General features: G+C 37.7%; 2 protein-coding genes across 4 annotated transcripts in view; one reads left to right on the top strand and one right to left on the bottom strand.

The window, feature by feature from the left end:
• The first annotated feature begins 419 nt into the window (after positions 1–419).
• CCN6 (cellular communication network factor 6) lies at positions 420–17,597 on the top strand. 2 transcript variants are annotated; one of them, XM_066373437.1, is made up of 6 exons: positions 420–912; positions 8,540–8,840; positions 10,449–10,691; positions 14,052–14,245; positions 15,305–15,613; positions 17,447–17,597. In XM_066373437.1, the coding sequence occupies exons 1-5, from the start codon at positions 847–849 to the stop codon at positions 15,584–15,586; spliced, it is 1,086 nt and encodes a 361-aa protein (XP_066229534.1). In that variant the 5' UTR covers positions 420–846; the 3' UTR covers positions 15,587–15,613; positions 17,447–17,597. The 2 variants fall into 2 exon arrangements, with proteins under 2 accessions (XP_066229534.1, XP_066229535.1); XM_066373438.1 differs by lacking the exon at positions 17,447–17,597 and having other exon boundaries at positions 420–652; positions 15,305–15,586.
• Positions 17,510–27,664, bottom strand: part of TUBE1 (tubulin epsilon 1) — a 22,409-nt gene continuing 12,254 nt past the window's right edge. For both annotated transcript variants that reach the window (XM_066373435.1, XM_066373436.1), the window contains 6 exons: positions 22,412–22,599; positions 22,021–22,196; positions 21,101–21,241; positions 18,954–19,094; positions 17,983–18,157; positions 17,510–17,668 (listed from right to left, as the gene is read on the bottom strand). In XM_066373435.1, the coding sequence (XP_066229532.1) occupies positions 17,510–17,668; positions 17,983–18,157; positions 18,954–19,094; positions 21,101–21,241; positions 22,021–22,196; positions 22,412–22,599 (980 nt within the window). The remainder of the gene's footprint in view (positions 17,669–17,982; positions 18,158–18,953; positions 19,095–21,100; positions 21,242–22,020; positions 22,197–22,411; positions 22,600–27,664) is intronic.

Here is a 27,664-nt window from a genome sequence, read left to right as displayed (position 1 = left end):
GGGGTGGCCGCACATCGTGGAGGTGAGAATTAGGAGAAGGAGTACAAATCTATAATACTTTAAAAAAAAAACCTTAATTTGTTAAATGAATGATTGCCCCTAGCATAATTGTTTTATCTTTACCCTAAAAGAGTGGGGGCTAACTTTACTCCCATCCGTCATGGGGCTGTGACCACAGAAAGCGGTTTCTATCAGGTTGGTATTGTAGGTGCCCCCAGCCACCACGTCCCTTTCCAGCTCCATTTTTCCCAATTACAACGCCCCCGGTAGAGAACCGTGCTGTGGAAGAGGTAAGGCGAGGGTACTGGATGGGAGGTGGGGGCGTCAGAGTGAGAAGCAGAAGCTGGAGGAGCCAGGAAAGGCCTGTGGAAACCTGTTGCTGACGTGAAGGGGAAGCCAGAGCAGCCTGCGGGTGGAGTGCTGTGCGTGAGGCCAGGGGGGAAGCTAGGCGGCACAGGGAGGGCCGGGCAGGGCACAGCCCACCCCAGGCGCTGAGGGTGAGGAAGGTGGACGCAGCTCATCTCACCGCTTGCCCACACGCGGACTCTGAGCTTTAGGAACAAGGTAGAACCTTTACTCAAAGTCAAGTCACCGCTTGGTCCCGGGAGGAAAGCGCTCACACCCTCATGGCACACTCCAGGACACCTCGGAGGTAAACAGGAGAAGAGTCGCGTGAAAGTAAACAGGTTATTGAAACAGATGTGTGAAAGCGAAAGCAGAGTCTCAGAGTCTGAGCACCGAGTCAGTGGCGGGGAGGTGGAGGCGTTCTTCTGCCGAGGACACAGGGGAGCTTTGTGAGGCCAGCCCGAGGGCGCCTGCTATTGCTGTGCGCCTGATCCTGGGGACATGCCTGGTCCTGGGGACATGCAGGGGCTCCTCCTCGTCACCTCTCTCCTCGCTGCTCTGCCACAGGTCAGTTCTCGCTCCTTCCTCCTTCCCTTCGGGAGACTACAACAGCTCTTTTTTTTTTAAGTCAAAAATGGAAAAGAAGAAGATGGGGGGTGGCGGGTGGGAGGAGGTGGTAAAGTCCTTGTGGAACGACTTCATGAGAAATAGGGAGCCATTTTCCTCTCCAAATAAAGTTCTGTTTCAGTTTATTAGCTTCAGGAGAGAAATGGAAAAACATTTCTCCTTTTCAGGTAGTGGCACTCAGTCTGACTTTTGATATGTTTGAACAGCTCCAAAATTTTAGTAATGCATATATTTTTATTGGAGTATAACCCACGGCACATATTTCGAAGTGGCCTCCCTGCCCTGCATGGTGGGGGGTGGGGGGTGAGCAGGGCTTATTCATGTGGGCTCCGGGTTGGGGCTCAATTCCACAGTTGTGTGCAAAATGTGCAATGAGCCACTGCAGAAAAAATGACTTTGACCACTTTTTTTCGGTTGAGCCTGTTCTTCTTTGAAAGGAGCATTTTGGAACATTTATATTTTGACTACATTCTATGACTTTGTCTTTTCTCAACCCATGTGTGTCTCACTTTTCATGAAAGGGAGTCAGTCCATGGAGACTTTAAAATATTTCAAGCAACAGACCAAAGGGAAGTTCAATTTACTATGACCGATTCATTGCCTTAGTGTTGTTTTTTTTTAATAAGAGGATTAAAACAGGATGAATTGCTTGTGGATTTATTTGCATGGTGAAGGTTATTGCTTGCATAGAAGCCAGAGCTTTTGAAACCTGGTGCTTTAGCAAACATAGACATGTCTGTGAGTTAACACTTGATTGGGGTGGTAAGTAGTAGATGTATCTTAGAAAACAAGGGATTCAAATTGCTATACAGGGAAAGATTTAAGAACTTAAAAGCATCACAGCAAGAATCTCAGTGATGCAGCCTACTAAATGGTACTATTGTGTAGAGCAATGGTTCTCAAACTTTTTGATGTCGGGGCGCATTTAAAATCCTACAAATAATTGTAGGCGCACTATATACAAATTTCTGAGAAATATGTTATAATTAAGTCAAACATTAAAGAAAAAATATAAAGTCCAAGTGTGCTTTTATGGTAATTAAGCAAAATAAATACAACAAAATTAAATTTATTCTGATGTTAAAAACATTTTTATATTACATTTTTTGAGTTATGCTTTTTAGAATTCGTAAAAAAGAGGGGTTAAAAAATGACAAAAAGTTATCTTTTTATATATATAGATACATTCTTAGTAAGATTTAGGAAATTTGGCAGGTCGTGGTATGAATGTGTTAAGTTTTTTTATTCTTGTGTTTATGAGAAACATGAGCCTGATGTGTCCTAGTGATTTCTTCAGTGTTTGGGCATATATTTGAAAGGCAAACTCTCATTTCCTCATCAATACATTGAAGAATTCCCCTCATTTTACTCTTAATTGTGTTGAGTACAGAAAACCCCCACCATACATATCATCTTAATTTTACACCAAACAAAGGATAGAAGAAACTTGCCTCCAGTCTTTCCGGGGAACATGGGGGGGTAGTGTAAACAATCCAGCACCACAGCTTAACAGCCTTTTGCAACCTAATCAGGCAAGTGAGGTGGGGGGTTGAGCAGACTGTCAGCTTATAGGCAATTCCCCACACCTCTGTCCCCCAAAAATCTAAACTCCAAAAACTCTGTTGCTTTTTTGGTTCCCAACAGGCACATATTTCTCTGGAATACCATAAGGTGCACCTGGAAATCTTCGAGGGCGCACCAGTGGACCCTGATGCACACTTTGAGAACCACTGGAGTAGAGGCACACTTTCCCCCGGAATTGATTGAAATGCCTAGCTCTTATTCCATTGTTCTTGAGAAAAGTCCCACCATTACTGTGGATTGAAAGCTACAACACAGAGAGATGTGCCCAAAATAAAAAACAAAACAAAACGTGAAAAGCTGTTACAGAGCAACAAGGAAGTATTATTTTGCTTAATTTTGCCATTATAAATTTTTGAAGGCTCTGATAATACCTACTATTTATTGAACATATCATATATCCCCACCACTGTGCTAAGAACTTAAGTCATTATCTTGAGCCTGAAAATAATTTTGTAAAGTAGTTATTATTCCAGTTTTACAAAAGAGGACTGAGGCTCAAAGATCAAATATCTGCTGGGAAGTGGTCTGAGATCACAGAGCTACGTGAAAGCTCAGCTTTGTTGTCAATACTCTCACTTTTTATTGCACCCGTCTGATGATTTTTTGTTGTTTTGATTTTGAAAAAAATAAGTGCCTGAAGAAAAGTGAAACAACACATAATTCTTTCCACTTACCCACAAATTTGTCATTTATGGCACTCGTTTCCCCTATATTTCTGAATTATGATCTATTGTAATTTCCTTTCAGACTGAAGGTCTTCCTTTAGTATTTCTTGCAAGGTAGGCATGTTAGCAAAGATTCCTCATTTTTTGTTTATCTGAAAGTGTCTCTGATTTTATCTTTATTTTATTTTTTATTTATCTTCATTTTTGAAAGATGGTTTCACTGGAGATAGAATTTCAGGGTGGCATTCTTTTTCCTTTCAGAATTGTCTCTGGGCATTTTGTTTTTCTCCTCCTCTCTATTTTCTTTTTTTTTTTTAAGGACAATTATTTTACAACAGTTCTAAGATCACAGCAAATTTGATAGGAAGGTACAGGGATTTCACTTATACCCCCACCTTCACACACCCATAGCCTCTCCCGCTATCCACATTCCCCCCACCAGAGTGGTACATTTGTTACAACTGATGAAACTACACGGACACATCACTACCTAAAGTCCACAGTTTATTCAGGGTTCACTTTTGGTGCGCGTTCTGTGGGTTTGGTTAAATGTATAATGACATGTATGTACACTTACAGTGTCATGCAGAGTATTTTCCCTCCTCCACCCCAATCCTCTGTGCTCCACCTGTTTACTCCTTGTTTCAACCTCTGGCAACCACTGATATTTTTACTGTCTCCATAATTTTGCCCTTTCCAGAATGTTATTTATTTATTTGAGAGATAGAAAGAGAGGAAGGGAGAGAGATGAGAAACATCAACTTGTAGTTGCATCACTTTAGTTTTTCATTGATTTCTTATATGTGCCTTGACTATAGAGCTCAAGCCAAGCCAGTGACCCATTGCTCAAGCCAGTGACTTTGGGCTCAAGCCAGCAAACTTGGGAGTATGTTGATGATTCCACACTCAAGCCAGCGACCCCACACTGAAGCTGGTGAGCCTGTGCTTAAGTCATATGAGCCCGTGCTCAAGCCAGAGACCTTGGGATTTTGAACCTCGGTCCTCAGTGTCCCAGGTTGACACTCTATCCACTGTGCCACCACTGGTCAGACTAGAATGTCATTGAGTTGGAATCATAGAGTCTGTAGAATTTTCAGATTGGCTTCTTCTACTTAATAATATGCATGTTTTTTTTTTTTCATGGCTTGATAGCTCGTTTCTTTTTGGTACTGAATAATATTCCATTGTCTGGATGTACCAATGTTTATCCTACTGAAGGACATCTTGGTCTCTCCTTCCTCTTATATTTTTTGTATATAAACCTTTCCTTCTCTCATGCTGCTTTCACGATTTTCTCTTTATCCTTGTTTTTCAACGATGTTACCTTGTGACCTCAGGGATCATATAGAAAAGCTTCAAGATTGGCAAGATAAACAGGTATCCCCAGGTAGACAGTTTTAGGAGAGGGCATGTCATTAGAAGGAGCAACATGAAGAGAACCATGCAGGAGAAAACCGACGTAGTGCACCTGTTAAACTGCAAGGCATAGCAGGAGAGTGCACTGAGAGCTAAGGCTAGAGACAGAGGCATGAACCAGCATAGACAGGGCTTTAGGGATTGTTCCCACAAGTTTAGACTGTATACTGTAGGCAGTGGGGAACCACTGATGGGCTTTTGGGAGAGGAATAGTAAAAGCAGATATGTTTTTTAAAGAGTTCTCTCTAGCAGTGATATGGCAGATTTGTTTGAGAAGTTATTCTTGAGGGAGGAAGACCAGTTAGGAACATACTGTAATGGTACTTAGTAGCAGTAAAAATGGAGGAAGAGTGGCTAGGTTTAGGGATATGAGGACAGTAAACAGGATTAATCATTGAAGGGCTATGGGAGGTGAGGGAGAGTAAGATGACCTGGATGACTTCTAGCTTCCTAACTCTACACTTGGGAGAAGCTGTTTGGGTGTGGGGCAGGGGATGATGCCTTTTGGGACGTGTTTTTCCTGTATGACATTTTAGTAGACACATCAGTAGGCAGTCAGCTTTATGGGTCTAGACCTCAGTGGAGAAGTCCTGGATGGAAATTTAGTTTTGAAGCCTGCATAGGGTGGAAATTGAGGGCAAGGGGATGGATGAGATTGCCAAGAGACAGTGTGCAGAGTGAGGAAAACAATACGTTAAGGTCATGAAACACCAAAAAGTCTAAAAAGTCAAATTCATAGTAACAAAAGCCTGCAAATGAGATTAAGAAAGTATGTTGAGAGGTAGAGATAGTACTGGAAGGGCCTGTGTCATGAAAACCAAGAAAAAGGAAAAGAAAATAGAAAAGTGGAGGAGGGAGTAGAAATAGTGAGGCTAGAGGCAGTGAGTGCCTACTTCTCAGTTTTGCATCGGTTCAGCGTGGTCACCAGGGACTCCTTGCCAGGCTCAGTGGCCTCTCAGCTAGGCTCATGTTCATCAAGTCTCTGGCCCTTCCCTTGTCCCACCTAAGGCATTTGACTCTAAGCCTCTCCTCTTGGATTAGGACATAAACATCTTTGAGGGGACCATTATTGTGCTTATCACATGGTTGCGTGTTTCACTACTTCACCCTGTTGTTGTAAAGGTTAAATGATATAAACATGTAAGGCACTTGGCACATAGGCAGCACCCTGTTCTTTCACTCAATAAATATTTATTACAGGCAACAAGACAGACATTAGGCAAAGAGCTTGCCCCAAGAAGCTCAAATTCTTGCTGGTGTGTGGCTCAGAACATGAACAGGTAAAATATGCAGGTGATAAAGTCCGTAGTCAGCAGTGTCTGGGGAAAGGGCTGGGGTAGGATGCTATTTCATGAAGGGTGGTCCAGAAGGGCCTCTCTGATGAATGTGAACATAGACCTAACGGAAGTGGAAGAGTGCGCCACAGATAAACCTGGGGAAGAACCGACTGGAGTAGTCAAGGAACAAGGAGGCCAGTGTGGCTGGAGAGAAGTGAGCGAGGGGGTGGGTGGTCCTGGGCAAAGTAAGGTAGGGAGTGGGGTCAAGAGGCTGCAGGGCCTGGAGGGTAGTTATGTGTTTACATTGAAATGGGAAGCCGCAAGAAAGGAGTGACACAGTTGAGGCATGACTGACATTTCAAAAGATGTACATATTTAATGTATACAACTTAATGATTTTGGAGATAAGTATATACCTGCAAAACCATCGCTACCATCAAGGCCATAAACATACCCATCACCTCCTAAAGTCTCCCCCTGCCCCCTTTAATATTAATTTTATGTGTGGTAAGAACATGGATCATAAGATCTCTCTTAGCAAACTTTAAGTATACAGCAGAGTACAGTCACAGGCACTATGCTGTGTAGAGCCTCAGAACTTATTTATCTTGCATAACCAAAACTTCGTACCCTCTGACCATCACCTCCCCATTTGCTCCACGCCCCCCCCCCCCCGCCACAGGTGCTGGCAACCACTATTCTACTCTCCACTTCTGAGTGTGACTACTTTAGACTCCACATATAAGTGAGACTTACACTATTTGTCTTTCTGTGTGTACCTTAGATAATGTCCTTTAGGTCCACCCTGATGTGGCAAATGGCAGGATTTCCTTCTTTTTTAAGGCTGAATAATGTTGTGTTGTATGCATATACCACATTTTCTTTATCTGTTCACACGTGAGTGGACATTTAGGTTGTTTCCATATCTTGGCCATTGTGAATAATCCTGCAGTCACTGTGGGAGTACAGAGTACAGGTCTCTCTTTGAGATTCTGATTTCTATTCCTTTGAATAAATACCCAGAGTGAAATTGCTGGATTACATGGTAATTTATTTAAATTTTGAGGAACTATCATATTGTTTTCCATAATGGCTGCAACAATTTACATTTCCAGCAACAGTGTACTAGGATTCTCTATTTTTCACACACTTACCAACACTTACCCTTTTTTATTTTAAGTAACAGTTATCCTAACAGGTGTGAGGTGATAACTTGGTATGGCTTTGATTTGCATTTCCCTGATAATTAGTGATGTTGATGTTGAACACCCTTTCATATATTGATGGACATTGGTATGTGTTCTTTGTAGAAATGTATATTCATGTCCTTTGCCCATTTTATATTTGACTTATTATTTTTTGCCATTGAGTTGTATGAACTCCTGATATAGTTTGGATATTAACCCCCTATTAGATACATAGTTTGCAAATATTTTTTCCCATTATGTAAGTTGCCCTTTCATTTATTGATGATTTCCTTTGCTGTATAGAGCTTTTTAGTTTGACTTAATTCCACTTAATTATTTTTGCCTTAAAAAAAAAGGACCATTCTTCTGGGTGGAGAATACAGAGGACAAATGGGGAAGCAAAGAGAACTTTTAAGACTTTTATAATCCTCTAAGTGAAAAATAATGGTGTCTTGGATCACTATGGTAGCAGCGGGGCTATTAAGAAATAATTGGAGTGGGAATATTTTAAAGATATAACCAACAGAATATATCTGACTTCAAGAATGACCTGATTCCAAGGTATTTTGGAAAAATGAAATTGGCCTTTGCTCAAAGAGAAACGTGCATGGAAGAGTAGATTGGAAGGGGAAATGGGGAGCTTGTTTTGGGTCATGTTAAGCTTGCTAGACTTATCAGATATCTAAGTGGAGATCTGTTAAGGAGGCAGTTTGAGTCTGAGTTCAGAAGAGAGGTCTGGGTGGGAGATATGAGATAGAGTGAGGGAAGATACTTTAGAGGTCTTAACAGCTGGGACTCTAATGTTTACAAATGAAGAAGACGAGAAGAAACCAGCAGAGGAGACTGACAAGGACCAATCGGTGAGAAAGGAGGGATGAGAAAGTGATGTGTTGGGAGCTGAGTGAAGAAAAGTTTAAGGTGCCTGACCAGGCGGTGGTGCAGTGGATAGAGCATCAGACTGGGATGCAGAGGACCCGGGTTCGAGACCCCGAGGTCGCCAGCTTGAGCGCGGGCTCATCTGGTTTGAGGAAAAGCCCACCAGCTTGAACCCAAGGTCGCTGGCTCCAGCAAGGGGTTACTCGGTCTGCTGAAGGCCCGCGGTCAAGGCACATATGAGAAAGCAATCAATGAACAACTAAGGTGTTGCAATGCGCAATGAAAAACTAATGATTGATGCTTCTCATCTCTCTCCATTCCTGTCTGTCTGTCCCTGTCTATCCCTCTCTCTAACTCTCTCTCTGTCTCTGTAAAAAAAAAAAAAAAAAAAGAAAAAAAAAAGCCAACTTAAAAAAAAAAGTTTAAGGTGATAGTGACTGTGTCAAATACTGATAGATATTATAAATCACAACACTATTCTACCAATTTGGGAGAAATCTATTTCTATACAACCTCTGAAGTTAGTTTGAGGAATTATTTCTAACATCACCTTTATTATCAGATGAAGCTGTGCTGCAGCGCACAGGGCACTGGGCCGTTAGACAGGACACCCAAAGGGACGCCTGGAGAGGTCTCCGAAGTGCATCGTCATCAACAGTTTTGCCACTGGCCCTGTATATGCCCTCAGAAGCCCAGCTGCCCTCCTGGAGTGAGCTTGGTGAGGGATGGCTGCGGATGCTGTAAAATCTGTGCCAAGCAACCAGGGGACTTCTGCAATGAAGTTGACCTCTGCGACCCACACAAAGGGCTGTATTGTGACTACTCAGCAGACAGACCTAGGTACGAGACCGGAGTGTGCGCGTGTAAGTGTCTTCTTCTGGACCTACTGGAAAAGGTTGAGTCTAGACAGGACAGTTTTATTGCCACTGCGCATTTGGAATAACCAGCTTAGTTTGGCTAACTATAAGATGTGGCTTTAGTTTTCACGCACCAACGGGACTGGCTTTGTCATGTTAGATACCAGGTGAAACTAGCAGATGTTTATACATATTTAGAAACCTGTTGTGTTTATTATATTGAAGTGATCTTGCAGTTCTTCTCAGGTAATTGCTTTTAATGATTAAAATACTAGAAATTATGTAAATAGAGTCTGATTTCTTCAAGTGCTATAAAATAACAGCTTTTGTTAACATTGTCAAAAGCGACCCTGGCCAGTGGCTCAGTGGATAGAATGTAGGCCCGGCGTATGGACATCCTGGGTTTCATTCCTGGTCAGGGCACACAGAAGAAGTGACCATCTGCTTCTCCTCCCCTCCCCTTTCTCTCCTTCTTCTCCTCCCACAGCTAGTGGCTCAATTGGTTCAAGTATAGCCCTGGGCATTGAGAATAGCTTGGTTGGTCTGAGTGTCAGCCTCGGGCACTAAAAATAGCATGATACTCGAGCATTGGCCCCAGACAGGAGTGCTGGGTGGATCTCGTTTAGGACACATGAGGGAGTCTGTATCATTATCTATCCTCCTCTCACCTAAAAAAAAAAAAAAAAAGGTCAAAAGCAATCTGAATTCAGCCTTTTTTATAACTAAAAAGTAATCTGGCTTAGAATGTAAGGATGTATATCTAGTATTCAGACATACTGCTTTAATCTCAGCCGTCCCAACTAATTATCAAGTTACTGTCCTTTTTACTAAAGCAGATTTCTGAAAAAGGAAGGTAGGGCACTCCACTTTATAACCTGACCCTCCGCTCTATGGGTCTTAGCTCTGGAGTCTGATTGCGGCCATCTAAACCTACATCTTGACAGTAATTCCAGAGGTTGGCTGACTTGGGATTAAGAAATAAAATTTCTTAGGGAAGAGAAATAAATACTCATGTTAGCTGGGCAGTTTAGTCACTTTGTAGAAAAGCCCAAGTGGGAAGGCAGATTACTGCCAGAAACGTGGTTGTGAGCGAGGAGTGAGAACATATTGTTGGAGTTGGGTCCATATGGAGAGCCGTTCAAGTCAGAAAGTTTGATGCCCTGTCAACAATCTATGGTATTGGTAAAGATGTAGGGTTTGCGTTCAAATTCTGGGCTTTATCGGCTGGGTGACCTTGATGATACTTATTATTTAACTTCTCTGTGCCTCAGTTACATCACACATGCTTCCTATCTTATGGACTTGCTAGGAGGAGGAAATGAAAATAATGACATAAAACCCAAAACACCTAGCACAGTATCTGGTATGCATTTGACTCCCAGGAGGGAAAACATGACCTATCAGACTCTGGCATTCAGGACAGCGCTTTCTTCCAAACAGTGCTGGGCAAGTTATTTCATTAATCTAACAAACACCTAGTGACTAGCAGCTGGGGACACAACAGGAGTGGGTGGTGGTGGGGGGGAAGATACAAGCTACTTCCTCTGGGGTTTATAATGGAAGGTCTGCGATCAGTATGACTTCTTTGGCGATTTTGTTTTTTTCTCTTTTCAGACCTGGTAGCTGTGGGATGCGAGTTCAACAGGGTACATTATCATAATGGCCAAGTGTTTCAGCCCAGTCCCCTGTTTAGCTGCCTCTGTGTGAGCGGTGCCATTGGATGCACACCGTTGTTCATACCAAAGCTGGCGGACAGTCACTGCTCTGGGGCTAAAGGTGGAAAGAAGTCCGACCGATCAAACTGTGGCCTGGGACCATTACAACAGCAGCTCTCGGCAACCTATAAAACAATGCCAGGTGCTCATAAGTAGAACGATTTTTCATGTATGACTTCCTGTGGTTTCACTTCATGCTGTTTTTATGCACAGTAGATACTCAGTAAGCCCTTACTGACTGGTGGTCAGTGTGAGAGTTAGTTTGAGTGTGATGTTTTACCCAGTCTCTGCTTCCAACATGTACATTCTATGTGTTTGAGAAGGAAACTTTTTAATGTTTTCGATTTTTCCAGTAAAATATTCCAATTTTTAAAAGCTCTCCTAGGTCAGGACAACTCTTACTCTGCTTGTTCCCACTCAACCTTGTCTTAGGAAAATTGACCACATGTTGTTCATGTCTCCTGGAGAAACTTTTATTAGTACTGTTATGTCATTGGGCAATAAGTATAAACCATCCAGTTACAAAAGTTTTCAAAGACAACTTTTCTGTATGGTCAAAGAAATGGAAGGCTACTGATTAAAACTATTTGAGGACATGTTTTGAACTTATAAATATTATTTCTAAAAATAGACAACTATTGATATAAAATTATCCTTTAATTATCAACCTCTCTTTAAATAAACACACACTCAGGCATTCTTGAATAGGTTACCTGGTTATATGTGTAGTCAAAAACACGTACTGAGATTACTTCTTGTTGGAACACCTGGCCATTTAGTGTTAGTGTGTTCATAGACTTTGTATTCTGGTCTGCTTGAAGTCAGCAACTTATTTGAGTGCCAGGGTATTTTGGGGACAGGAGATTCGAAAATGCCAGCAGAGGAAACACATAAGGAAGGTCTTAAAAAGTGCGAAACTGATGACTGGTTATTACTCACATCTGTGTTTTCATCCAGTAATCAGTGTCTTTTTCACAAAGTTTAGAGCTTAGTGAATGAAAGGTACCAAAGAAATACAGAACATTTATGCTAAAACTCCTAAGTTCACTTATATTATGTGGATATTTAATAAAAGCAACTCTAATCAGAAAAAATGAGGTTTCGAAATTTAGAGACTTACTATATGAAAAAAACATTCTTGCAAATTCCAATTGTGACAGTTAATTTAAAAAACAATAGACTGTAGTGAATTTGCATTTACCATACATATAGTTATTCAGCTAACAGCATGACCCTAATGCTCTAAAACTTCTGAAATTATAAGCCAAATTATTCTTTTGTCCAGAGTGTACTAGAACAGTTGGTTTTCCACATTGGATCTGAGTGACTCAATATAATTTCTTAGAACCTCTCTGGTAAGAGAGAATACTAGAGCAGCCTTTGCCACAAGACAGACCTTTGGATGTAGTTCAAGATGGTCTCATTTGTAGAGTGAGAGCAGCTTCAATGGATTCACTTGAAACCTGGTTCCAGGTGTGAGACCGTCATTCTTAGTGCTTAGTGCTTTGAGACACACAAACATACACACACACACACACACACACACACACACACACACACACACGAAAAACAAAACAAACAAAAAAATGAGGAAATCTCTCTGGTAATTGAGGGTTGGATCTCAATATATTTCAAAGGAAATATGTGTTCAGTCTAATCTCTCTCTTCTGCTTAATTGTGAAACAATATTTATGGGCCCAAACAGGAGTTTAGCTTTTAAAATTAAATAGTGACAAATATATACTGTAAGATATACATAGTTATGATAGTAATTTATATACATAGTTAATCCCAGGTGGTTTATGGTTAGAATCTAGCTTGCTTGATCAGTATGAAGCATGCAATCGCATAATGTCCTCATGCTTTTCTCACTGCTCACTGAACATTAAACTTTTACTTTAAAAATCTCTTCTGGTTTTCTTGCTTTTTAATAAATGTTAAGCAAACCCTGAACTGCTTAACTTTAAGTGGGGCTATTGGTAACGCAGTAATGTAACCTACCCTTATTTATTGCAGATGTGTGCCAGGCTTTTAATCTGCTTCCTGCACTGGGGTCTTTAAACTGTTGTCTACCTTCCAGGTACTTTCATGTTTCTGCTCCTCTGTCTGTTCTATGTGCAATTGCAAGACCCTATTGTAATAACACCAAAAATGGCATCAAAGTATTATTCACAGAGCATATACTTCAAAGTGACTGGTATTTCCTATCAAGAGGCACTTTTTGGGGGGGGCTCTTTTTCAGGTTTTAAATTGACATTTTGAAGTAAGTAACGTAGCCAGAATTTTGCATGTTCAACTGCAAACTCACATCACGACCTTATTCCCCAAGCATCCATTTTAGGATGCTTATTAACCTTCAGGAAATGCTTTGAGACAATAAACCAATCTATATTTGCTTAGGATAAACCAAGGGCCAGATTCATGAGCAGAACAAGAAGTTCCCAATGGACTTACAAGGAAATAGAATATTGTTCCCTCTTTATATTTTCTTTATATTCTCATTATTCACCTCCTTCCCCTTCTTTGTTTCTCCCAAGGAGCAAGCAGTGGAGAGGGCTCCATCTATCTACCCACACAACTACCCATCCATAAAGCCATCAACCCATTCCTTCTCCCTATCTTCCTGTGATTTGAAGTGGCTAGCTGATGGAGAGAATACCATGGGCCTGATACCACAGGGAATGTTGGCTGAATAAATAAAACAGATGACACATTTGCCATGACTCAGCATATGAGTATTTAGATTAGTTCAGTGTAATGTATTCAATATTTTCTAAAAGATTAGAGTAAAACAAGTGGAGGAAAAAGAACTGGTTTTGCTGATAGTTTAATTTTCAAATATAACTTTTATATTTTAGATTTTAATGTATCATGAAATTTAACATTAAAATCACATTGTTCTGATTGACATTTTAATTCCCTAATCCTACTAATGTCTATTTCAATATCTGTTAGAAATATCAAGCATGAGGCAAGAATCCGAGAAAAGGCAGATATCCATCAGAACATAAGCTGTAGTACTCATCGGATGACTAAGCAGAAAGAAGCAAATGGATATATTTCTTCAGTTTTCCAAAGATAAGAAATTATACTCTTAGCCCTGGCTGGGTAGCTCAGTTGGTTAGGTTGTCCCAATATGCCAAGATTGCGGATTCAATCTCTGGTCAGGGCACATACAAGAGTCAACCAATGAATGTATAAATAAGTAGAACAAAAGATCAATGTTTCTCTCTCCCCCTCAAATCAATTGACTAATCAATCAATCAATTCAAAATAAAGAATTTTATTCCTCCTAAGAAATTTGCCTGTAACACTTGATTAAAAGTAATCTGGGAAGTGAATGATGAATTAGATCATAAGCATATTTTATTGAGTTACACTATATAAAAATAAAGGTTCAGCTCTATTAACTATTATTAGCTTAAAAATAATGATTAAAAATTATCTATCTCCATAAGTACATATATATATATACACATGTACTATCCCCGCTTTATTTTAGTTTATAGGAAACTCCCACTTATTTGGAAAAGAAAATGTCTTGTGCAAGCAACAAAGTGGACTCCTTGCTCCAGAACATGTGGGATGGGAATTTCTAATAGGATAACCAATGAAAATAACAACTGTCAAATGAGAAAAGAGAAAAGACTATGTTATATTCAGCCTTGTGACAGTAATATATTAAAGACAGTAAAGGTAAAGTTTAACTAGATTTAACTTCATTATACTTCAATGTGAAGAGATTCCTGAGAAGTATATGTGCATGTATGTGTGTTTTGAAGGGAAGGATGGTGTTTGGTGCTCATAAAAATAAAAATCACCTTATTTTCACTATGAAAGTCAAACTATCTCAGAGGAAAGCAGATATTGCTCCAACTGCCCTTTGTGGGGAAAATTTTACCAAGCAGTCAGGTAATATTAATGTTAGATACTCTAACAGCTTAAGAGTGAGGGTCATGATCAGCCTGAATTGCCATGGTACCCTACCATGTATGTTGCTTTTTAAGAGTAGATCCTTTTTAGATTCTTTTTTTCTATATTAATTTTATGCAGTCAAGTCAAAACAATGGGTTAAAGATTTTGGTTGTTACAGAATTATGAAAACAGACATAGACATCAGACAAGTTCTGATGCTAGTTATTCATCACCTTGAAGGGGAAATCACACCATTTCAAAAATGCTCTATGCTTAATAGTAAACTGGCCAAAAGATGATGATAAAATACTCTTAAGACTGATGTTTCTATAGTTGGTCCTACTCCTAGAACTATACAAGAGTACTGGCTCAAGGTAAATTTTAGAAATTCTACAAAACTCTTCTCATTCTCAAGTTATTCCCTATTAGAACTTAACTCAATTTTAAAGAGATGAAGTTATTTATTCACCTATTCATCTACTCAATACTGGTTGAGCTGCGGAAGGGGATTTGCTAATTTGTAGGTAAATAAACATTTAATAAGACATAACTCTTGATACAGAGAAATTTTCATTTATTGTGGAACTAGGAAAAAGTAGATAGCAAAAATCATTGGGGAGTGGGTTCTACAACATGATGGAGCAAGAACAGGAAGTAGGCCTCTGGAGAGAGGGGATTTGAAAGGTAGAAAAGAAAGTGCCAGAAGTTACTACATAGCAACTATTAATGTCCTGAAAATTACAACTGTTTGTGTTCTAAAACGTTCTATTTAGTATCACTTTTCTAAACTATTGTAATCAAATTTAAAGAATGACTTCATAATGTTATGTATCTTTTTAGATCCCCAAAGGAAAAACGTGCCAGCCTACTTTCCAGCCCTTCAAAGCTGAAAAATTCATGTTTTCTGGATGTTCAAGCACTCAGAGTTATAAACCCACTTTCTGTGGAGTATGCTTGGATAAGAGATGCTGCGTTCCTAATAAGTCTAAAATGATTACCATTCAATTTGATTGCCCAAATGAAGGGTCATTTAAATGGAAGATGCTGTGGATCACATCCTGTGTATGTCAGAGAAACTGTAGAGATCCAGGAGATATATTTTCTGAGCTCAAGATTCTCTAAAGCCAAGCATGTGGGGGGAAACTTAAGGTTAGTCAATCATGTCATTACATTAAAAAGTTAGAATGGTTTTAAAAAGGTGGCAAAACTACCTTATTGGTTTAAAAATAGTAAGAACGCTTAGCTATTCTCAAATGACTGTATTTAAGCATTAGGAGCTTTTAAAAAGGTTCTGCTACAAATATATGTAAAATTTTAAAACCTTTAAATTGAACTTACTTTAAAATGTATCTTATAATTATACAGATACTTTGTTCTGTATACACAGATACTTTGTTCTACCTACATTTTTCATATATAATGGAAAAAGTACACAATTTATAAGAAAGCATCTTATTCTATAAAATAATCTGGCATACTTTGTTGAAGATCTGTAAAAAACACATTAAAATTTAAAACTTTATTTGTACTTTGACAATGTAGCTGAGGTTCCATTCAGATTATAATCACTATAGGATAAGCAAGATTCCAGATTGATTCTTAAATAGGAATAAGGTTAAACTGTAACTATATTTATAATTTCCATGGCCTTATCCTGAGTTTCAGTTTATTGAGATTTCTTCTTTGGGAAGAAGAAAATAGAATTTCATTGGCTACTGTTGACAATTGTTAATTAAAGTTTTTATACCAAATACTATAAAAAACAAAATTTCCAAGAAAAGACCAAGAACAGTATCTGCACTTTGAAAATGAAAGGAACTTAAAAAAAGCACACAACAAATTATTTCAGCTTGAAAATAATTTGTTCCTAAAAATTACTTCCTGAAACGATAAGTCTACATATGGATTTGAAATATAAATTGTGATTAAAGATAAATAAATGCTAAAGACTAAAACTAGACAGTATAGTAACTGGGATACTTTCATTAGACTCTAATAGCCATTTACCATAAAGTTTGGAAGAAGATAATCAAGTTTTGTAATGTTTGTTTGTATAAGTGGTGACAAGCAAAACAGTGATAACAAGTAACACTGTTTAGAAATATGGACATTTATTATTATAAAAGCAATGAGTTTGATAAAAAAGCATTATACTAATATAATTTAATACAAATGTTAAAATAAATGTAAGTTTTGATTCTTTTGAGTGCAAACAAGGTTACCCAAAGAAGAAAAAAACCTCAAAAGTTGTAAGTTAGTGGATATTACACAGAAATATTTATATTGTGGTCTTCAACTCCCTGTACATATTTTTAAAGAATCAGAAGAATTTAAATAGAATATGAAAACATAAATTATAAATATAAAAATATATCTGTACAAGATTTTTATTGAAGATATGATTCACACTATGAAAATGCCTATGAGATTATAAATAAAGTAAAATGCTGAAGAACTCCATTCTCTCAATTTTTGAAAAAGAAAAATTTCTGAAGACAAATGTTTGTAGTTAAGGGCTTTACTAATTCCACACACACACTGGTATTGTCAACAAATGGTAATTAAATGGAACCACTCTTTCAGACTAAGATACTTCCTAATCTGAAAAACACTGGGCTTTCTGAATCACAAAAATTCTGAGCCTGACCAGGTGGTGGAGCAGTGGATAGAGCGTCGGACTGGGATGTGGAAGACCCAGGTTCGAGACCCCGAGGTTGCCAGCTTGAGCACGGGCTCATCTGGTTTGAGCAAAGCTCACCAGCTTGGACCCAAGGTCGCTGGCTCAAGCAAGGGGTTACTCGGTCTGCTGTAGCCCCACGGTCAAGGCACATATGAGAAAGCAATCAATGAACAACTAAGGTGTCGCAACAAAAAACTAATGATTGATGCTTCTCCTCTCTCTCTGTTCCTGTCTGTCTCTCCCTATCTATCCCTCTCTCTGACTCTCTGTCTGTCTCCGTAAAAAAAAAAAATCTGAAACAGAAAGGTAAGAGGACAAAAGGCAGTGTGAAATCAGGACCGTGTAGCAGCATTTCGGGGTCTGTGTTACACAGCTACGCTCAGCCTGGGCAAGTCCTCCACTGGCACGCTCCTCGCAGCGTCCAGCTCGTCATACTCCCGTATGAGTGCCGACAGGGACGACACGGCTTCTGAGAAGCAGCTTTCCTCCATCCCTTCAATCTGCAGGTAGTGATGAAGATGAGCCTGTGAATAAAAAGGCTGAATCAGGTTGATTGTTTTCAGAAAATGTAATATATTCAATTATCCTATAAGTAAACATAAACATTCTTTATTAAAATGATAGTTCATGCAGATTTACAAGAGAAATGAGAACTCAAATCCTATAAACTCATGAGATTTCTCATTTAGATAGTCTGAGTAAGCCTCTCCTCTTTGGTTATAATCAGTACAATGGATAGAGCAGACAGTATCACCCTGGTTTGTAATAGTATTCTTGGGAATACAGTTTAAATAGCCAAAATAAACACATATAGTTACAAAGGTGTACTGCTAATTACCTTTTTCTTGTAGAGCCTTGTGAATCTCTCTCTCAGTTCCACGAAGGTAGGCTTCACACATGTGTTATTTGCTAAAGCTAATAATGAATGGTAATGGCCCACAGGAGGGACTGAACACAGGCTGGTCTTCCACCCTTCTTGATTCCAGGAGACAAACTGTAGAGAAGGTTTTAATCTGCGATACAAAAACTCAATGTAAAAATTAAGGTTCTAGCCCAACTAGTGGTGGCACAGTCACCACTGGGACGCTGAGGTCCCAGGTTTGAAACCCTGGGGTCACTGGCTCTGCTTGAGCCCTTGGGTAAAGGCATGTATGAGAAGCAATCAGTGAACAACTAAAGTGAAGCAGCTATGGGTTGATGCTTCTCATCTCTCTCCCTTTCTGTCTCTCTGTCTCTCTTACATGTGCACTGAAACCCCCCCCCCCCCAAAAATCAAGGTACTAAAAATGTCTGTCATATTATAGCAGACCACATTAGTTAAACCTGACATGGAACCATTTAGTTTATAATGTAAGTTATCTATTTTTTTTTACTATGAGCAGTACTTTGGTATAGCCTGAGGGATATTTAGTGAACTAAGGGATATTTAGTAGGAGGACATTTGATTAGTTGGGATGGTGAATCAAAAAGCAAGAAACATATTTCTTAACATTAGAAATCTGGTGATGAATAAAATGAAGGTATTATAGTTTATTTTGTAATTCAACAGAGCAGTTTTCCTAAAAATAGACTGTCAAATAGTAAAACATAAACTTAGAAGCAGTGTAGTGGTAATACTAAACATCATAATAATATCAATAGTTAAAATTTCTGAACACTTTCAGGAAATAAAGCATCTCATATCATTTAGTACTTGTAAATAACAAGTTTGTACTATTATTCTTATTTCACATTTGAGAATATTAAGGCTCAAACACACTGTCACAAGCAATACACATTACAAATTATCTTGAAAAAATTAAATCAAACCTTTCAATATTTCTGCGAAGATCTGAAATCTGGACATTTCCTCTAACCATGAGCGCACAGGCGAGGTAGAGGCTATGCTTAGGGTCGGCCCGAATTAGCTGGTGATCTTTACTAAAGGCATCTGAAAACATCTGATCCAACCTAGAACAGTAAGTCACTTTATACAAAATATTATTTTTCTTCTATGTATAACTATAAAATTATATTATAAATTTCTGCTATAATTTTCTCAAAGCAATTTTTTCTGGAATACAATAACAAAGGCAATCATATATAATTTTTTTTATAACAAGCTTCTGCAATAAACTGGTGGTTCCAGGTAGCTACAAAATATCATGAGTGAGTTCTAAGGAGTACTAGAAACGTGTCATTATTACTTATTTCACTATGCTTAATTACTTCATAATATCATAACTATCAAAATGAATTAAAAGCCTACAACATTAAGAGATTACTTTGTCTCTGTAAAATACACTGCTCACAAAAATTAGTGGATATTTTATAGCTTAATATTCATTTTGAAATATCCTCTAAGTTTTTTGAGCAGTATATGACATAAATTAGTTAGAAATAATCAAGTGGAAACTGTTAAAGGACAATGTTATATTCTCACAATAAAAGATGAAACTCTAGGCCCTGGCCGGTTGGCTCAATGGTAGAGCGTCAGCCTGGCGTGCAAGAGTCCCGGGTTCAATTCCCGGCCAGGGCACACAGGAGAAGCACCCATCTGCTTCTCCACCCCTCCCCCTCTCCTTCCTCTCTGTCTCTCTCTTCCCCTCCCGCAGTCAAGGCTCCACTGGAGTAAAGTTGGCCCGGGCGCTGAGGATGGCTCCATGGCCTCTGCCTCAGCGCTAGAATGGCTCTGGTTGCAACAGAGCAACACCCCGGAGGGGCAGAGCATCGCCCCCTGGTGGGCATGCCGGGTGGATCCCGGTCGGGCGCATGTGGGAGTTTGTCTGACTGCCTCCCTGTTTCCAATTTTGGAAAAATACAAAAAAAAAAAAAGAAAAAAGATGAAACTCCAATAGTGTTCCTGAAAAGGGAGACTTTTAAATGAATAGTCTTTTAATTTTATTCTTTAATTCTTTAGTTAAAGAGAGAAAGACAAAGGTTACTGACAAAATTTACATTTAACAATATACAAACCTATAGGTTCTTCTTAATATGACCACTTAATTCAATACAAATGTGATTAGGTTCCTTAGCTAACTCAAGCCACAGCTCTGCATGGTGAATCTGCAGAAACTCTGGGAAGAGCTACAGAAATCACACTCTGCTGCCTATTCACTCAACAGACATTTATCAAGTGCCCACTATGAGCCAGGCGTGATTCTATGTGCAAGAGACCAAGCAGTGAACATCAACAAAAAGCTTCTTATTCTAATGGAGCCTATATTCTATCCTAATTCTCCTACAGCAAGAAGAGGACTGCCTTAAGAGATGGTGAGCTTTAGGGGATTCATGAATCTTCTGCTATTGTACTAAAAAATGCTGGTGTGTATGTGCTTCCTGGCATTTTATGGAATCAAGGAAACCCAGAAAGGGTTAGTAATTGCTAGACAACAAGTAGTCAAACTCATTCTTGATTTATCTTTAGTTATAAAATATAAAAACTAGTAAGCAGGTATTTATAATTATTGGGATACTTACCTTTATTACATTAGAAGTATGAAATATCAAAAACATACACATCTGTGTTTATTGTATTTATCTGATAAAAATAAACTCGGTATAGAACTAACACTTGTTACTTAATACACCCAACAGACGTATGATGGGTCCTCTGACTCATTTTTATAGATGAGGAAAACTAAAATAAAAGTAGTGGCAAATTTTCTACCGGTAAGTGAGCAAATTAAGATTCAGACTTAAGCATGTCAAACTTCAAAGCTCTTAAATCTTATATCTTTATTAATTTTTGTAAGCATAAAAATTTAGTTATTACATTTAATTTCAAATAGTTTAATACATTTTTAAAACAATGACTTCTAAATAAGAAAGCACTCATATAATGGAAAAATGGCTATCAACCAACTTCTCACAAACAAAATGGTATGAAGAAATAGTTATTATAAACTTTTCTCTTAAAAATATTTTTTAAAAAGGTAACTCAAGTTCTCAACTGGAATAAAGTTACTGCAGCTCACCTTCGAGGAGGAATGTTAACATCTGCCAATGTATACAGAGGGGTCAGGCTGGACACGAGATAGTGCAGTCGAGGAAAAGGAACCAAATTCATGCTGATTTCATTAAGGTCCATATTAAGGGATCCTTCAAATCTTGCAGAGCTAAAAAAAATTAACATTAAAGCATGGAAAAAATTTAATTTAAAAATTATACACTTTAAATGTAGCTTGATTTATTCAGCCAGCATTTCCTTAAATTCTTTCATACCCTGTTCTTCAGTAGAGAATATATACTTTTTTCGCTTTGTATTAGTAATACTATCATGAACATGATGTATAAAGATAATTAAAATATATAACACAACATCTATAGCAATTCTTATTTCTGGTTTATCTGAAATATAACCAAATAATTATTATAGTTGCTCATTACATATATAAAAATATCTTCTTAAAACAGGCTTTAGATTGAGTTATAATGATTTATTCTGTAATCTACTAAATTCCTCAGAAGTCTAATAAGCTCTATAATTCGGAATATAATAATGCCAAAGTAATTTTTTAGGTCAAAATCAAGGAAATATTTTGGATCATCTAATGAGGTATATATTAGCTGGCTTTAAAGGCTAAGACATTCTATAAGAAAAAAAAGTTTACTTTTGTTTAACCAAGTGTTTCTCAAGTGTATCTACCACTCATCCTTTTATTATTTTAAGATCAATTAATATTCCATGAACTCTTCCTGAGGAAATGCTCCTTTGGAGTCACAGATATTAAAATTCTGGTCTATCACTCCAATATCTGAAACCACTAGACAATATAAAATAAAAACAAAAGAAGCTCCAACAACTTAGAATAACTAGAAAAATGCTATTACAAACATCATCTAAAGCACAGCAAAGCTTTTACACTGTCCTTATGTATGCCATCATTAAGATTACCTTGTTAGGTTGAGCAGCAAATTTGCCACAATGTTGTTCATTGCATCAAAGGGCTTTTCCTGCTGCTTTTTAAAAGACCCAGCACTTGAAGTAACCAGACTCTTTGACTTTACAGTTGTACCCAACTTTCCAGAATTCACCATGAGGTCAATTTTGCTAATGATGTCAAATAAAGACTTTTAAGAGAAAATATTAGAGAAAATCTATTAAGAAGAGTGGAAATAGATGACATTCTATCAGGAAGTAAAGATCAAAAGAAAAACAATTTAAACCTCCTTTTTCTCTTTAGATGGGAAGCTGAAAAGTAAAGTATGTTTTGTATAAACAAATAAGCATAACACAGGAATGAGTACATATGCAATATATCCATACATCCAATGTCATTTCTTACTTGGTTGTCAATGGGCAACACACAGTCTGCATGCTCATTAAGTTCCTTCATTGCCAAGATGCTATTATAAGGTGAAGTTATGACATCATCCTCACCAGAAGGATAAATTGAAGTCACAAATCTGTATACTTCTGGGAATTCATCCTCAAGAACCTTTAAAAGAAATGTGCCAAGTCCAGATCCTGTTCCTGAGGATTGAATTTCAAAAAAAAAAAAAAAAAACAACCCAACATAAATGGTTCAGAATATAATTGTGAGGAACTTGGAATTTTACATCTTTTTGTGGATATATTAAGACCTCTTATTCCTGTGATTATATATTAGCTCATCTAATTTCAGATAAGGAAATGAAAACAACAAGCATAGCAAGATTTCAAGTTCTGAATTCTATTTCTGGCTCTCACTGTGAAGTTGGAGGGCTTTCCATATTTCACTTTTTCACATTTCAATTATATCTATATGATGCCAAAAAGAAGAGACTGAAGGATAAAAAATTCAACTAAGATGGCATTCAGTCTACACTTGATATTAGGCAGCTTAAAAAAATGAATCTATCGTAACATCTTTGGTGTAGTAATATACAATCTTAACAATAACTCTATCATGACATAAGCAACTTAAACACTAAATCAAAATTGTTTAAAATTAAGTGTTAGTACCTTAAATTTACAATATTTTCAAATAGAAAACGTTTTTAAAAAACTATTTAAAAGCAGAAACTCTAGGTATCCTATTCAGGTAACTTCTGGTGCACAGACTTACATTTATATAAATTCAGAAATTTTTAAGAACTTTAAGGAGATAAAACTGGAATCTTAACCTGGTGTGTTTCAAACTATGGGTTGTGAACTGATAGTGGTCTATGAAGCTATTTTATTAGGCTAGGACCAGTACTTTCTTAAATGAAAAAGAAATATCAATGTGTCACATATAGTGTGGATAAATAATGATTTCTGACTTTTGTTTCAGTTTGTATATGTTGAGATGTAAAATATACTTCCTGTTGTTCAGATTAAAAAGAAGTTTAAAAGCCCATGCTGTAATCCATGTTTAACAATGGTGTAATGTTAAAAATACTAGATGAAAGTAAGGAAGGTTTTTTTGGGGTTACTCTTAAATGAGAAAGACTTTCTAAGCATTATACAGAACCAAAGCCATTATAGAAAAGACTGTTTTGATTCCATGAAAAATAAATAAAACTTCTTTACATATATGAAAAAATCTATAAACTAATAAAAAGTCAAACTAAGAAAAAACTTTAATACATATGATGGAGGACCAAATTTCTTTAATAGAGGTCTCACAAACCAACATCCAAAAAAATAAGAATAATGCACTAGAAATGTGTGCTATGTATATATACCGTATTTTCACTCCGTAAGACACACCTGACCATAAGACACACCTAGGGTTTTAAGGAGAAAAATAAGAAAAAAAATATTCTGAACCAAATGGTGTGTTAAAATATTTAATAAAATACCGCATTTTTTGCTACATAAGACGCATGGGCATTTCCCCCTCCACTTTTTTGGGGAAAAAATGCATCTTATGGAGTGAAAAATAAGGTACATCTAACTCAAAATAAACCAAATAAAAATGGATGTAAAGATGCTTAACCTATTTTTCAGTTAAAGAAATGCAATTTAAAACAATATAATTCTGAACATACTAAATTTAGGTCTAATACTTAGTATTTGTGATAGTGTGGGGAAATAAACTTTTATAAATTATTGGTAAAAGTATGGGTTGGTGCAATAATGTAATAAAATATTTAGTTATCAATCAAAGTTTAAAATGTACATATTCTTTAATCTTACTTTCCTTTACAGAAATACTGCCTACAGCTATAGTGGCACAAATAAACAAAGATGTATATATGAGATGTTCACGGGGGATTGTTTGTAATAAGTAAATACCATAAACAACAGCCATCAATGAGGACTGACTAAAAATTATTACCCGATGACATCAGCGTAATGGGGGCATGAGAGATACTGCTATCTCTCCTTGAAATTTCAACAAATTGAACATCTATAACGCAGTGAAGGATCCATGCACTGAATGGACTAAAGGTGATGAAAAGGGGGGCGGAAGATAAAACGCATTTGCGATGGGCTTTGGAGAGGAGAGGAGAGAAACCTGGGGTGACTGGGTTTTCTCTGCTGGACTTGTGAGGAAACTCTCTGGACCTTGTCAGCATTATGGAGAGGGAAACTCAAGAGTGACTGGGTCTTCTTCTGCCAGGAAGAGCAGTGAGATAGAGGGGCAGAGGAGGGAGATAAACCAGAAAAGCCAGAGCGCGGGGTCATAGCCAGTGTTCCCGCGGTCTGCCTGCAGCCCACACTCGGCAGAGACAGAGAAAGCTAAAGTGCAGCCCCAGCCTCCCAGATACCTCCTCCCTCACCTCGCGGTACCAAAAGTCGCAAAGACAAACCCTACAGCTAGCTTTCCAGAGCCACGCTCTTCCCTAAAGAACAGAAGTGCTTCTCCTCTGGTCCCCAGGTCTGTTGAGAGGTGGGAAGGAGAGCCCAGAAGCCTAAGACTGCCATTGCTAGAGCTGTAAAGCCAGAAAACTTAAGCCATAAAGCCCTTACAACATGTCGCAGCCACCAATGCAACTGAGGCCTGCCTACATCATTGCTAGAGCAACATCTCAGGAAATTCAGAGCTAAAAGTTGTTAATACAGCAACACCTACTAGAAGAAACCTCTCAAAATCAAAATTTATTTTTCCTTTACCACCCCCCCCTTTTCCTTCATATTCATTTTTCTCTTTTGAATTTCATTTTCTTTCATATTTATATTTCTTATTATTTTTTGTGGTGTTTTGTTTTTGATTTTTTGGTTTGCTTTCAATCTTTTTTCCTGTGGTTTTTATTTCTTGTCATAATTTAAAATTTTTTTTATTGTATGTATGTATGGATTTATTTATTTTTAGGGTTATTAACAATACCACTCTCAAATGCTATCAAGGAAGAAATCGAATACCATAGCTACACAAGGCAGAGATGTAGTTCAGAAAGAAAATGAAAAATCTCCAGGAAAAAATCTCAATCACATGTAAACCTTGGAGTTAAATGATAGAGAATTCAAAATTGAGGTTCTCAAAATATTCAACAAGATGCAAAAAGACACCAACAAGCAACTTAATGAGCTCAGAAAACAAATTAATGAACAAAATGAACACCTTACCACGGAGACTGAAACTTTAAAAACAGAGATGAAGACCTCAATACATCAACTGAAGACTGAGGTAGCAAGTTTAACTAACGGAACAAGCCAGTTAGAGGAGGGAATCAGTGACATCGAAGACAGGCAACCAGAGATGCTACAGAGAGAAGAGGAGAGAGACTCATGAATTTAAAAAAGAGCATGAGAGAGCTCTACAAGAATTTTCTGACTCATCAGAAAGAGCAATATAAGAATAATGGGTATGTCAGAGGTAGAAGAGAAGGAGAAGGGAATGGAGAGCCTATTCAAACAAATAACTGATGAGAATTTCCTAAGCCTATTGAAAGAGAGCCTCAAATCCAAGAAGTAAACTGAATGCCCAGTTACTGCAACCCAAACTGTCCTACTCCAAGGCACATCGTAATAAAATCAATGACAAAGACAGAATCCTAAAGACAGTTAGGGAAAAGAAGAACATAACATATAAAGGAAAGCCCATTAGGTAGGTTATCATCAGACTTCTTAGTAGAAACTCTACAAGCCAGAAGAGAGTGGACCCTAACATTCAAAGTACTGAAAGAGAGGAATTACCAGCCAAGAATATCATATTCATTAAAGTTATCCTTCAAATATGAAAGAGAAATAAAAACTTTTACACACAGAACCTGAGGGACTTTATCACCAGAAAAAAACCCTGCAGGAAATACTCTAGAGCATTATTTGACCAGATACAAAGAAAAAACAAATCAAAACTACAAGTTAAAGCTCCAAAAAGGTCATAATAAAAACAAGGGTAATCTATGACAACAGTAACATAAAAGGGGAGAGGATAAAGATCTGCAGTAACAAAGGAGGATGGAGGGCAGAACAACTCATAAGACAAAGGCCTCTTGTACATGTGAACATTTTTCTCTCACTAACCTAATGATAACCACCTATGAAAAAGCCGCTACTGAAACACACAGCTTAAAAAAAGAAGAAACAGGGAAAAGAAGTGGGGAATACCACCAAAAACAACTGACAGAAACAAAAAAGAGAAGAACCAAATAAGACACAGAGCTACCAGAAAACAAAACACAAAATGGCATTAGAAAATCCTCGTGTCAATAATTATCCTATATGTAAATGGACCGAACTCATTAATAAAGAGGCAGAGAGTAGGAGTTTGGATCAAAAAGCAAAATCCAACCATATGCTGCCTTCAAGAGACACATCTAAGCTGCAAGGACAAAAGTAGATTCAAAGTGAAATGTTTTAAAAGGGTTCTCCAAGCAAATAATATGCAAAGAAAATGGTGTAGCCATATTCATATCTGACAATGTTGGTTTCAAGACAACAAAGTTAACTAGAGACAAAGATGGACATTTCATAATGATAAAGAGGACATTGTATCAAGAAGACGTAACACTTCTTCTTTTTTTTTTGAGAGAGAGATAGAGAGTAAGAGAGAGGGACAGATAGGGAGAGACAGGAAAGGAAAGAAATGAGAAGCATCAATTCCTCTTCGACAAAGGAGCCAAAAACACACAATGGAGTAAAGAAAGCCTCTTCAGTAAATGGTGCTGGGGAAATTGAAAGCCACATGCAAAAGAATGAAACTTGACTACAGTTTGTCCCCTTTCACAAAAATTAATTCAAAATGGATCAAAGACCTAAATATAAGATCCAAAACAATAAATTACATAGAAAATATAGGTACTAAGCTCATGGACCTTGGCCATAGAGAATAATTTATTAATTTGACCTCTAAGGCAAGGGAAGTAAAGGCAAAAATAAATGAATGGGACTATATCAAACTAAAAAGCTTCTGCACAGCAAAAGAAACTGACAACAAAACAAATAGGCAGCCAACTAAATGGAAGATGATATTTGCAAACAGGTCCAATAAGGGGTTAATATCCAAAATATATAAAGAACTCACAAAGCTCAGCAACAAACAAGCAAACAACCCAATTAAAATATGGTGGAGGGGGGATGCATTTGGGGTGACACTAGAATCTATGTAAACACAATAAATTAAAATCAATAAAAAGAAAAAGAAAAAATATGTGGGGAGAGGACCTGAACAAACATACAAATAGCC

This window comes from Saccopteryx leptura, chromosome 3 (assembly GCF_036850995.1).
Source record: "Saccopteryx leptura isolate mSacLep1 chromosome 3, mSacLep1_pri_phased_curated, whole genome shotgun sequence".
Taxonomy (NCBI): domain Eukaryota; kingdom Metazoa; phylum Chordata; class Mammalia; order Chiroptera; family Emballonuridae; genus Saccopteryx; species Saccopteryx leptura.
The sequence above is the reverse complement of the archived record's forward strand: the minus strand, read 5'-3'. Positions and strand labels throughout refer to the sequence as shown.

What these genes read in the sequence shown, in the direction of transcription:
- CCN6 (XM_066373437.1), top strand. Translation starts at nt 847, where the DNA reads ATGCCTGGTCCTGGGGACATGCAGGGGCTCCTCCTCGTCACCTCTCTC. An exon ending in TCCTCGCTGCTCTGCCACAG is followed by an intron (nt 913 to 8,539) that starts GTCAGTTCTCGC and finishes CTTTATTATCAG; the next exon opens with ATGAAGCTGTGCTGCAGCGC. An exon ending in AACCTATAAAACAATGCCAG is followed by an intron (nt 10,692 to 14,051) that starts GTGCTCATAAGT and finishes GCTTTATTTTAG; the next exon opens with TTTATAGGAAACTCCCACTT.